The following is a 13,924-nucleotide window of genomic DNA, read 5'->3' on the forward strand; positions in this document are numbered from 1 at the left end:
TAAATCAGTCCTCACAGCCAAACAGGCTGATCAAAACTGGTAGGCTAACTGGGCTTGGAAGGTTGGCAATGAGTGTTTACATAAATCTGTTTTGGGTCTGTTGTGTCTGTGCCACAATGTTTCATGAGAGCCACCGGTAATCCATTGCTACAGCAGTAGGGCTTCCTTATTATTTATTTTTTTTAAATTCATGATTTCTTTTTCATTCATATTGTAATCACAAATATGAATCCTGATCAATAGAATTTATATTGAAATATATATGTTTTATATGTCATTGCCTGCAGTTTTCTTAATGTAGTGTTCACACCGAAATTGAAATGAGAACTGTATTTTTTGCAGTTTTATACAGTATACCATTCAAAGGTTTGGGCTTTTTAAAAAATAAGTCTTATCTTATTCTATACCAATATCAAGGCTGCATTATTTGATAAAAAATATTTAACAGTAATATTATGAATTATTATTATTACAATAAAAATCAGTTCTATTTTATTGCATTTAAAAATGTAATTGATTGCTGTGATGACATTGCTGAATTTTCAACAGCCATTATGAAATCACATGATAATTCAGAAATCAGTTTGATATGCTGGTTCGATGCTAAAGAAACATTCCTCATTATCAATGTTGAAAACAGCTTAATATTTTGTAGAAACCTTTGTACATTATTTCAAGATTCTTTGATGAATAGAAAGTTCAAAAGAAAAGCTTTTATTTGAAATGGACGTCATTTAGAACATATTTTACTGTCACCTGTAATGTGTTCCTGTTGAATTAAAGTATTGACTTTCTTTAAAAAAAAAAATACATGACCCCAAACTCTTGAACAGTGATGTGCATCAATAAATCAAGTCAGTGACTAATTGGTTAACTTCACAAACAAAATGATATGATTTTGAATAAATATACAGGAGGCAAGCAATGTGACAATACTATGCCATGTTCACACAGCAGCAGAATACGGTTGTCAGTCCAGTTTTTGAGTCCTAAATACAGTTAAGTTCACACACAGTTCGGATAGGCAACGTTCACACTGTCAGTTTTTGGGATTGACAACCGTATTTTCTTTACAGGTGTGAGTCTCGAAATGTCCCGTTCACACAGCAGCTTACAGTTGTGTTCAGAATACTTTCTGTATGAACGTGGAACGTGAGTCAAGCCCGTATTCCTTACCAGTTACCACAGTGACCAAAGTAAAATAAAAGATGGCGACATCAATAAAACCGAAAGACTTATCACTTTCTGAAATGTCATGAGTCCAGTCGAGCCGTGAGTTCATTCGTCAGATCTTCATTAACTGACAGCAGCTTTTATATTTAGGTGGAGAGCGTATTTGATTCGTGTGCAGAACACAAAACTGACAAGAGCGACTCCAGTGGAAAACTGATGGGCTCTAAAACGTTCAGATGACATGCAGCTCATTTCTCCTTCACTGTAAGTTACCGAAAACAGACTTGAAAACATGTAACACATGTTAGACACGCATTTGTGCGGCAGAGCAGAACCGCATTCTGTAACCGAACTCACACCCATAAATTTTCAGGACTCACAACCGGAATCTCGGAACACACGTGCTGTGTGAACGGAACAGGAGTGGACAACTAGTTGTCTGTCATGTCATACAGTGCGAGAGAGCCGCTCTGCTGCACAAATGCATGTATAATGTGTATTACGTGTTGTCATTTATTTTTTTGATAACTTACAGTGACGGAGAAATGACCTGCGAGTCGTCTGAATGTTTTAGATCCTGTCAGTTTTCCACCGGATCCACTTCCGTCAGTTTTGTGCTCTGCGCGCGATTCAAATTCTCTGCTCTCCACACAAATATAAAAGCTGCTGTCGGTAAATGCAAAGTTGATGAAAGAACTCGTGGCTCGATTGGACTCTTGTCGTATTAGAAATAAGACCTTCAGTTTTATGGACGTCGCCATTTTTTATTTTACTTTGGTTACTGTTGCTATGGTTACTGGTAAGGAATACGGGCTTGACTCCCATTGCACGTTCATACAGACAGTATTCTAAACACGACTGTGTGAGCAGGACATTTCAAGACTCACACCTGTAAAGAAAATGTGGTTGTCAATCCCAAAAACTGACAGTGTGAACGTAGCCCTAGAAATCCTGTAATAACTGAGGCTGACACTCACTGCATGTTTACACAGTCTCTTTGTTTGAGCCCTGCAGTTCAGCGCAAGTCAGCTTACTGTCCGCACGCATTGCATATTGGGCTTTAAGCATGTTACAGAGTGGAGAATTCTAGCTAATTCTAAATTACCACTAATCATTTTCACTTTGGTTCTAAACACATTTAAACACAATTTAAAACCACAGTCGAATGCAGTAAATGGAATCAACATTTCAGAATTGCTTAAAGCAACTGGAATCATACTGTTATTTATTTATTTTTTTTTTTCAGTTAATTATGCAACCCTATACTTAAGACTTCAAAAATCTCAAAGGAACAGTGAAACGCAGAAAGCTCGTCTCCCTTAGAGTCTAGTCTGATATCATATCAGTTTCATCGAGATGAGTTGACATGACAGTAAGCCTTAATTACATTGTGCCTGCCCAAATGCTTCCTGGTTTGAGACAGGTGTACTACTTGCAAAACAGTTCACTAAAGCCAGCCCTAGATAATGGGAGGTGCCCTATAATTTTGAACACTGATGACAGACGCAGTTATGGCTGCGTATGATTCAAAATCCCCACAGAGCTGTTAGTTTGCTGTTGATATGAGATAAGGCTCATGTTGGAGTAATTTTTTCATCTTTGAATGCTACAGGCTTCATGTGTTTTCTTTATTTTTAAAAAAAAGTTAAAATCAATATAAATAAAGTCTATTACAAATGATCTTGTAGTCTAGATGTGGAGCAACAACTTTAGTTTAAGTGTTACGTTTCTATCTCTAGCTAATAGGTAGTCTATGTTGGTTTGTAGTAGAAGTAGAAAAGGTTGAAACCACAGAGTGGTATTGTAGTAATGGACCGTGTCTAGGTTTCTGTTCACTGCCATTTTGTTTATCTGTGTGTGTTGTGAGTCATCAGGTCGTGACTGACCTCCTCCACAGCCGGTGTTGGTCAGGACAGTCTGTTTCTCTCTCACCCTTTCTGTCCGGCTGTGTGTGTGTGTGTTTGCGTGTGCGTGCATGCGTGCGTGAAATGGAATGAGCTGTATGTGTGTCCCACACAGCTCGAGTCGCTCCTGTCGGTGTCCTCCTGACCAGGTCTTGGCAAAGAATTATGCAGTTCCCACTGACTCTCTCTTATCCATAGCTGAGGGAAGTCTGAGGGGAGTATGAAGCACCTGGTTTTTGTCTGGTGCTGAAAACTCTTCAGCTGCTGTGCTTGTTGTAATGCCTGTTTCTGAGCTCCACTAATGGTGCCAAATGTTCCCCAGACATTCCTTCCCTTTCACCTCTCTCAAGCCTCAGGGTGTTCCGGAAGAGTTTATTGCCAGAGTTTGACTTAAGGAGATGGGCATGTTAGAAGAGCATCAATGTGGTATTGTATCTTGTAATGGAGTGATGTAACATCGGGTTTGTATTTAAAGTGTGACACCACATGCTCAGTGCTACTCCTTTTCACTTTGCTGCTGAGTTTATCCTTCATGCAATTATATTTTGGCAAGTTGTAATTCTCAGCTTCTTATTAGGAAAGGTTAAATAGAACACCATTTGTGACCCTGGAACACAAAACCAGTCATAAGGGTCATTTTTCTAAATAAATATACATCTGAAAGCTGAACATATAAGCTTTCCACTGATGTATGGTTTGTTAGTATAGGACTATATTTGGTTGAGATACAACTATTTGAAAATCTGGAATCTGAGGGTGCAAAAAAATCTAAATGTTGAGAAACTCGTGTTTAAATTTGTCCAAATGAAGTTCTTAGCAATGTATATTACTAATCAAAAATTAAGCTTTAATATATTTACATGGAACATGATCTTTACTTAATATCCTAATGATTTTTGGCATAAAAGAAAAATCAATCATTTTGACCCATACAATGTATTTTTGGCTATTGCTACAAATATACCCCAGCGACTTAAGACTGGTTTTGTGGACCAGGGTCACATTTGATTGTGAACTTCCTACTTGGAAACTCTGACTTTGAGGAGACGTGGGTGTATGACATCATATGATTGTTGTGAAACCCAAGGAGATGTACAGTTGAGGATAAACCTTCACTTTTAAAGAAATGAATTAATCATCAAGTCAACATTCTTGTATAAATCATGATAAAATTTCCTTAGCAAACATTTCCATTAAACATGGAGTGTAAAACAGTATATTATATTAGCTATGTGTGGATAATCGTACCTACCAAAACAAACGCTAGCATTGCCAATTTGTTACTGCATACGTCACCTAACGAAATGGCAATCTGTTTGTTTGATTCTTTGAAGATGTCAGATGTTAATCCAACTATGCTTAGAGTTGAGGTATTTCACTTATACACATTTAAACAAGCATATTTTTTTAATTACATTGAGATGTGTTAGAAACAGGGTTGTACATAGTTGAGGTACCTAACAGGAACTAGCCTACTCAATTTTAAGAAAACGAAAGGTTTGTTTGAAAGTCTTGAAGCTTGAGGTTTTATAGGCCATTTACGCAGACAGTCAGACTTATTGACAAGGGTGGAAGAACGCTTAATTTCCTATAATGTGGGTGTGGCTAAGGGTGTGCGATATGGTGATTTTTTTTTTTTTTTTTTTTTTTTTTTTTGATCCTGGACGATAAAAATGTCTCCACGATCTGCTTTTGAAGAAATATCGTAGTATCGTGCTACAGCACACATTCTATCAGCTGCAGTTCTGGCGCCTTCGTCATATACTGTGCAACGCCACATGCATTCACATCAGTATTAACTCAGCGGTAGAGTTACTCTCACAGGAGTCACCCTCTCATTATTTGCATGTGCTTTGAAATGTATCATTCACGCGGTGGTCTGACCTGTGCTTTTTCTGAGCGCCGCATACACCCGAAGCGCGCACGCTAAAGCCTGTCAAACAGCGCCTGATTTTTGAACTAAGTTATCTTTTTCACTAATACTGTCAAAACACACAAGGTTTACATGTAGACACAGTTGGTTATGTCTAAAATGAAAGTAAACAGTTGAGAGAAAAACGTATACGTGCCTGTATATTAGATGCGTGCAGGTCTTAAAGGGACAGTAGGCCTATTAAACATGCAGCCGACTGTCATTAAAGGGACAGTTCACCCTATAATTTCGTTTCTGTCATTATTTGCTCATTGTCACGTTGTCTCAAACCTGTATTAATTTCTTTCTTGTGCTAAACACAAAGAAAGATATTTTGAAGAGTGTGGGTAACCAAACAGTTGCTGGTCCACATTGAATTTGATAGTAGCAAAAAATACTATGGAAGTCACTGTGGACCAGTTTGGTTTTCTACATTCCTCAGAATAGCATTCATGTTCAGCAGAAGAAAGAAACTTATTCAGGTTTAAAACAACTTTTGAGTGAGTAAATGGTGGTATAAAAATAAAACACTGACAAAATTTGCCAGACAGCTGACAGAATTTTTATTTTTGGGTGAACTATTCCTTTAACGTTAATAAAACAACAAAACACAAAGAGAAAAATCACTCACTGCTCTTGACTGAAGAAATTTAATACAGTTGTTTTAGAAATCAGTTTATATAGCGTTTTATTTTTATATTATGTGTAGTTGTAAGGTGTATCTTTGTCATTCTTTTATCTTTGTTATTAAAAATAAGAACAAAGATTTTTATCTTCGCCCTCTTTGGCCTAAATATCTGCCATTCTTTCCTTTTGTTACCTTGAAAGGCTTTGTCTTTATAGTAGGGAAAGTAGTTTGGCTGTAATGCTCAGACAACTTGCAAAATAGTAAAACCAACATGACAAAGAATTGTGATAAAAATCGCGAATCGTGATATTTCTAAAAAAAAAAAAAAAAACGTGATATGATATTCTTTCCATATCGCCCACCCCTAGGTGTGGCCAGTTGAATGTAAATTCACACTTGAAATTTATTTGAAGCCATTTTTCAAATACTGAATTGTGCCAGTCCTGCTTGTAACTGAACTTCGTGTTCTATATTAAAGGGATAATTTGCCCAAAAATGAAAATTCTGTTATTAATTACTCACCCTCATGTCGTTCCAAACCCGCATGACCTTCGTTCATGTTCAGGACACAAAGTAAGATATTTTTGAAATCCGCAAGCTTTCTGACCCTGCATAGACAGCAATGCAACTACCATGTTCAAGGCCCAGAAAGGTAAGGACATCGTTAAAGTAGTCCATGCAACAGCATGTGTCGTGGTACTCTCGTGAATGCATGTCGAAGACTGACACGAAAGAAAAGAAGTTGTGGAATAAAGATTTTTTTTGTTTTCTTTGAGCACAAAAAGTATTTTTATAGCTTCATAACATTACAGTTGAACCAGTTATGTCACATGGAGTATTTTACTGATGTCCTTACTACCTTTCTGGGCCTTGGACATGTCCGTTGCATTGCTGCTTATGCAGGGTTAAAAAAAAGCGAATTTGTATTTCGAAAATGAGCAAAGTTCATATGGGTTTGGAGCTTGAGGGTGAGTAATTAATGACATAATTTTCATTTTGGGGTAAACTAACCCTTTAAAAGCAGTATACCTAAAGACTTTATACTAGGGCTGCACAATTAATCAAATTTCTAATCGCGATTACAATTATGGATGCCACCATTACTTAATCGTTCAAAGCGGCAATTAATTGTTTAAAGTCAACTTATGTTATTCTGTGTGCTTAAGATGCGTTTTCTTTCTTTCTACATGTTATCTTAAGGGTTTTTCCATTGTATTCATTTTAGTATAACATTATAATACCATTCATATTTTTCATATTTTATCATTTAAAGAAGAAACCAATCCGATGTATAGTTGACATTTGAGGCTTAATACTATAGAAAAGCACTAAAGTTTTTTCAGTTAGAGTGTTTTAGCTTGTTTATTTTCATATAAAAATACGGCATGGAGTTGAATCAAACAATGGTATAAACAAAATTCAGTGTAAATTGTGATAATCGTAATTAATAATCGCAATTACAATTTCAAAGAAATAATCGACAATTATGATTTTTGTCATAATCGTGCAGCCCTACTTTATACCTAAATACCAAAAGACACTCTCAATGCTGTAAGTCAAATTTGGCTTATAGCTATTAGGAAAGTTTAGAGAACAATGATGAAATGATGTTGAAACATTGTTTTTACATTCAAAGTTTTAAAATAAGTTTTAATTAATTATCTAATCAATAAAGTATGCAGAATGTTATTAAAATAGTTCTGAATCCCAAGTGTTTTGCATATCTAAATGAATGTGTTATTTTGTTTCTCTTTTTCTAGACTGTAGCCCTTCTTGGTGATGGACACACAGCGGTTCAACAAACTGTGACAGTCTTTAGCTCTCTATTGCTTTCAGCAGTCCTGTCGTAGGGGCTGCTGAGGGGGCAGACACTTAATGCACTGAACTCAAACAATGACCGACCCCATCATGGACTTCTTTGATGACTCTAGCATATTTGGGGGAGGGCTTGACACCTTAGTCCAGGATGATCCAGGTTTTACCCCTGGTTCTGTGTCCTTGGATGATGAACTTCACCTGGGTCCTAGTTTGGAGCCTCTTCAGGTGGATGCAGGGTCCAGATCTTCTACCATCCAACATGGGATACCCTACAACCAACCTGTGAGGCATTTTGACACTATGAAGGCACAGACCTCAATGGAACAGTCCTTTCCTGGTCCAGAAGGAGGTGGCAACAACAGAAGAACATTTTTGCCACAGCAGCAATCATTTCAAGGGCATACTATGAACCAAGTGCCCCAGACCAATGGACTGTTTCTTCACAACAGCCCCATGTGGGGAAACCATGATCAAAAAGGGAATAACTACCATCAGCCCAATCAACACCATCAACAAATTCATCATCAACAACTTCAACATAAACAATTTCAGCAGCAACAACAGTTTCAGCAGCATCAAGCTCAGCATCAGCAGTACAGTCATCAACATCTTCAGCATAGACAGCACAGCCTCAATCAACACCCAATCTCAAACCAGGTGCAGCTCCCTCACCAACAAATAGCTCGTCAAGGCTTGCATCATATTAGCAAGACCTATCAGGAACATACAGGTTTTTACTATGAGAGCAACGTCCCTCAAAATCATTCCCAGCACGGCCACCATAACTCGCTCAGTGTGGAGGGTAGTCCTTTTCACTCTACAGTTGAGGCCTCAATGATGCCTGTGTCTTCTCAACTACACAGTGGCTTTCAAATAGCCCAAGGGGTCCGAGGTTTTACTACAGGTCCAAGGTTGGAAGACAATGACCTGGCCTTCACTGTCCAGTCTTCCCCTGCAACCCATTCTTTCCCAACTGACTCAGTTAGCCAGGCTTCATCCTATCCTACTGCTCATTATACTCTGACTGGTCAGCCTCCCTCTATAGTAAATGCAACCCAGTCTTACTCCTCTGCCCCAGTCTCTATGACAACTTCTTCAACGGCCATCCCATCATCAGCTTCAAACCTTTTGGATACTGGTTGTCCTTTCCTGTCTAATTCTGGAATGGAACATCAGCTGCAACAAGTCCAAATACCAGGCAGTCCGGCACAACGGTGCCCCTTAAATAGCTCCAAATCAAACCAGGATCCCTTCAGCTCTTCTAAGTTGTTCCCCTTCACTGCAGACTGTTCATTCTCTACGACAGAGCAAAGGAACCATGATGCGGCTGGACCTTTTGTTACAAACCAGAGCAGCAGTAATGGGTTTCAGGCACTGGAGGAGGTCTTGCTTGGAGAGCAACACAGTCACAGACTTGACCTGGGTGATGCTCCTGACCTTTTAGCGGATGAGCTTTTGCCTCAGCTGGAGGCACTAGCCCAGGAAGAGAACTCCAATCACTCTTGGGTAAATGCAGGACTAGAGAATGACCAAGAAGAGGATGTCAAGGATGAGCAAGGCATGGAGGATGTGCCAATGGTTTACAATGCACAGGTGAGGGAATCTGTTCTCAAATCTTTTCCAAATGTGTCTTATATTGTTTGATGGCTTTAAAAGTTCAGTGCTGGGATGTTGGAGTGAGTCAGAGATAGGGTTGGGCATTATTTACCAAATTGGCATTGGATGATGTCTACAATGAAACATTGTGATGGACGATGTCAACGGGGGGTGGGGTTGGAGTAGGTGGGGTTAGGAGTGTGCCCGAGGCGTGAAACAAATAAAGCGTTCTACGGAGCCACTAAAAGGTTAGCCTACGTTAGTGGTAGCCTGTTGCATTACAGTACATGAAAGTTCACTTACCACATACACAGAATAAGGAGAAATGTCTGATAGAACGATGGCAAATGATTTGCAGATCCTGAGCACCTATGACAAACATTAAATCCTATCAAATGTGTGGTAAGTATTGCTGCTCCATAGTATAGAGTAGGGCTGGCCGATATATATAAAAAATATCTCGATATTGTAAAATTTGAAAATTTGTGAAATGTCTATTAGTAATTCCAAATTGCCATAGCCTATGTTTCTCTATTCACACAACAGCGATTGAGTAAGTGCATTTATACATCGATCACAATCGCAAACAATACAGTCAAGGTCTCATGACAGAACACAGAGTGGTTGGGTGACACTTTCATTTAGATCGCTAAACTCCAGCTTAGTGTTTTCAGATCATCGGCGGCGGCGCTTCCGCAATGAGGTGCGAGCGTGTTCGCATGGTTGCCAGATTGCTTAAAATAATCAAAACAGCGGGCAGAAAATGTATCCTTTTAACAGCGAAGCTCTGATTCGGGGATTTGAACTCTTGATATCTGGCAACCGCACTCATGTAAGCTCACAATTATTACAATATTATCGCTAATATTCGATATATCACCCAGCCCTAGTATAGAGTCCTTGTGATCGTGAATCTAAAAAGTGAAAGTAAAATTAGAGCGTGCAATCGAAAACGGTTTCAATAGCGGCTCCCTGATGCCCGCAATTTATATACAGTCGCCTATAGTTACCCAATGATATAATTGCGAGAAAAAGTATTGAAACTTTATTAATTTTTTTATCCTCCAATCTCATAGGCTATTTATACCCTTTAGGGTTTCCGTAATACACTTAATTTCCTTCCCGAACACGGAACTGGGATGCAGCGGATTGCGGGAGGTGGGGGGGGGGGGGTTGTCATGATGTCAGCCATTGGTGATGGACGATTGCATTGTCTATTGGCCCAACCATAGTCAGAGATTACAGCTTTGAGCCCTTAGTTTCAGTTATCATCTCTGAAGAGCTTATTTTGAAGGGAAGTGAATGATATGCAACAGAGTCTTTGTGGTTGTTGTTGGTTTATCTCCAACGGGAAATATACAAGTTAATGACATGGATGAGAGATAAATGAAATGACCGCTGGAATGTGGCCAAGCAGACAACAGACTACTTTGACAACAGACTATATTGTAGTGTTCAACTATACTGAAAGAGAAAGGACGAGACAGACAGGCTCCATTAAATAATTCACAGCTCCGCCTGTCCAAGGCCTGCAGACAGGTACTGTAGCAGCCGAATAGGAGTTGCAATAGTGTTTAGGACTTACTGGGGCTAAGCGTACTTAAGGCTATAACAAGATGTGGGTCAGGCCAACCGTAGGATAGCAGGAGGTGCACTCTGGCTGGCTAGAGTGGGTCTGGCTTGTGGTTTTTCTGTCTGCGTGTGTTGATGTGAGATTAGTGTCTGTGTGTGAGTACAGGCAGAAGGGAGATGTTGATAATAAGGTTTACTGAGGGAAATGGAGAATGAGAGAGAGAGAGAAAAGAGCAGGAGTGCTGTCTAGTCTGTGATTGCAAGCAGCAGGCAGTGCTTTCAGCAGTACTGCCTGACAGTGTCAACTCTTTCTCTTTTGCTGTCTGTCTCTCTCTCTCTCTCTCTCTCTCTCTCTCTCTCTCTCTCTCTCTCTCTCTCTCTCGTGATGCAGAAGCATCAGTCTTTCCCCTCAGCTCTTTGCTGCTGACACAGGGAGATGAGGCTCAGTGATTCAGCTGCCACACACACACACACACACACAAACACACACATGCATATTGTTAACTCTTTCCACTAGTTCTGCCGGGCACATGGAGTGCTCTCGTTGTCAGACATGTGTGCACAAATACACCTACCCAAATACAGATTCTGATTTGCCAGTGCTCTTGTTTTTCCACAAGGAAAAATGCAAAAGAAAGTCTTCTCTTTGTTTGTCAATAGAGAGTTTGGTTGTAGTATATTTTACCAAACTGATTATTGGCCTATAGGAGAATTATTTTGCTGTATTCTCAATGTTGGATATATATAGAGATTAGAATTGTATGTTTAATTGTGCATAATCATTTGCCATTTTAAGTTAGATTCCCTTTGCCCTCAACACTTACTTAAAGTAATCTTTAAAAAGGTTAATAACAATTACAGGAGATTTAACAGATCTCAAAATGAATATCCATTAAGTTGCAATATATTTTGTGTTTTAATTATTTTTTGTAGATAAAATATTATTGACTTTGGCCATTTATTGGTTATTGCTCATAACATGGAAATAAATATTGGATTTTAGTAGCCTTTTGGTGCATCAATCTATTGGAGTAGATTACAATACAAGTCAACGAGGCTTTGTGTAGATATTGAAAGCCAAAACATACAAGATGGATTGTTATGTTCTCCTTCAGCCAATCTGTCTGTCCTCACAGATCCTTAATTAAAGCAGAGGCAGGATGTGGATCAGAGTTCATATCGTGTGACTTCCTGTAGTGAGTGTGTTTGTGTTGCAGCGTCTGTCTGCATTTATGTGTGTGTGTCTGAGCGAGAGAGAGAGAGAGAGAGAGAGAGACATGAGCCATTCATGTGCACTGGGCTGTGGAAAGCCAACAGATGTATAATGCGAGGCAGTCCCAGGGTAAAAGAGAGAGATGCACTCGACCTTCTCTCTCCCTGAGGGTCACGTGGGCGAGTTTGTGCTTTAATGTTCTGAGTCTTTCCAAGCCTCTGGACCACGAGGGGTTGGTGTTTCAATACTGGAACTTGACTTCACCTATATGTCACTTTAGCTGCAGTAGATGGCAATGGCTGTTTTATTTGTGTGTGGTTTACTTGGGTTAAATGTTTGTAGAAAGTACAAGATCATGGTTGAACATGTTCAGACAGAAAGTTCCCAAGTATGTAACTTGATTCAATCACGCTACTGCAAAGACAACGCTCCATCATGTAGCCTAACGCATGTAAAATCCAAATCAGTGAGGGTTTATGAGGCGGGTGGAGCCCCCAAATATAGAATAAAACCCCATTAGACCTCATACATGACAACAAAAACTACACGTATCTGTACTTTTACACATACATTTTCCTTGGGTTACATCTGTTATGTTAAAAAGGGGGCATTTTTCACAACAGTCTATGGGAAATGTCATATCACACCTTCACATTCTGATGAAGCCTTCTTGTGATATAAATCAATATGAAATAATTTTGTGTAAGCTGCTCTGTTGATCAAGATTTAAATGATTCAAGATGGTTAAATAAACTGGCATTTGATATGACAGTTTAAGAATCGGTGTAGTTAAAATGTGAAAAAAGTTTGGAATGAATGACAGGGCAGAGCAGTGGTGGTCACAGTGTTACAGGGTGGTGTGATAGCATGAGGGCCCAAGAGAGCGAGCGAGACGGGCTGACGGCATGAACAGAGCCCCTTTGTGCTGCTGCTTTGTGCAGAATGAACATTCAGCAACATAGATGCAAATACCAATCCACATCACTCATATTCACACATAAACCCCCTACCTACTGTCTGGATGGGATCCAGATGATGGATCTATTTTTAAAGGGGTCATAACATTTCTTTGTTTTGTTTTTTTTACTAGGCTATATTTTCTGTCTTCTTTCACACTCTTGGAAATAGTCTATTTTATGTGGTACCTTTATCTTTTATCTAAATGACTTCTTTACATGTGAAATGAGTAATAACTTCTAACTATGAAATGCCGGTTTGTTGTTGTGCCCAATCAAGGTTTAGCAGGTTAACATAGCCCATTTAGCCCCTGCTGGTAGATGCTGCAACTACACAATATGGCTGCGTAGAGTATCTTTCTCCACTGATTGCAAAAAGTATTTGTCTGTTTGGACAAAAAGCATTACATCACATTACACTACATTTTAAAAGTCTAGGATCAGTACCATTAGCGGAAGAAATTAGCCGAATACTTGTATTCAGCAATGATGCATAATTGATCAAAGGTGACAGTGAAAATATGCATGTTACAAAACTTTAGATTCATCAGAGAATCAGAGAAAAAATAGGTTCTAAAAAAAATCAACTGTTTTAAAATCGATAATTAATTAGTTAATTGATAATTATAAGAAATGTGTTTTGAGCACCAAATAGTATATTAGTGACATAACATATTAGACTGGATTAATGGTTGCTGAAAATTCAGCTTTACCAAAATTCAGCTTCACCATCACAGGAATAAATTATATATTAATATATATACAAACAGAAAACAGCTATTTTAAAATGTAATAAAATATCACAAAATTAGAGTTTTTAGAAGGTTTTTGATCAAAAGGTGTCTGATGTTTTTGGTCTCTGTCTTTCTAATTAAAATAATTGTTTGTACCCTCTCCAAAAAGAGTGTGTCTGCCACCCGTACAACGCTAGGTAGATTATTCCAGAGTTTGGGTGCTAAAGAAGAAAAGGATCTGCCGCTCGCAGTTGATTTTGATATTCTATGTATTATCAAATTGCCAGAGTTTTGAGAGTGCAGCGGAAGTGGAGGACTATAATATGATAAGAGCTTGCTCAAGTACTGAGGTGCTAAACCATTCAGGGCTTCATAAGTAATTAGCAGTATTTTAAAATCTATACAGTGTTTAATAGGG

General features: G+C 38.7%; 1 protein-coding gene across 7 annotated transcripts in view; it reads left to right on the forward strand.

The window, feature by feature from the left end:
• Positions 1-13,924, forward strand: part of LOC109084313 (chromodomain-helicase-DNA-binding protein 9-like) — a 67,790-nt gene that overhangs the window by 5,223 nt on the left and 48,643 nt on the right. For 6 of the 7 annotated variants that reach the window (XM_042727879.1, XM_042727874.1, XM_042727878.1 and 3 more), the window contains exon 2: positions 7,378-9,028. In XM_042727879.1, coding sequence (XP_042583813.1) covers positions 7,511-9,028 — 1,518 coding nt within the window. In that variant the 5' untranslated portion in view covers positions 7,378-7,510. Of the gene's footprint in view, positions 1-1,419; positions 1,438-7,377; positions 9,029-13,924 lie in introns of those variants that run through there. The other variant, XM_042727876.1, reaches the window with a different exon arrangement.

The sequence above is a fragment of the Cyprinus carpio genome, chromosome B7 (genome assembly GCF_018340385.1).
Source record: "Cyprinus carpio isolate SPL01 chromosome B7, ASM1834038v1, whole genome shotgun sequence".
Lineage (NCBI taxonomy): Eukaryota > Metazoa > Chordata > Actinopteri > Cypriniformes > Cyprinidae > Cyprinus > Cyprinus carpio.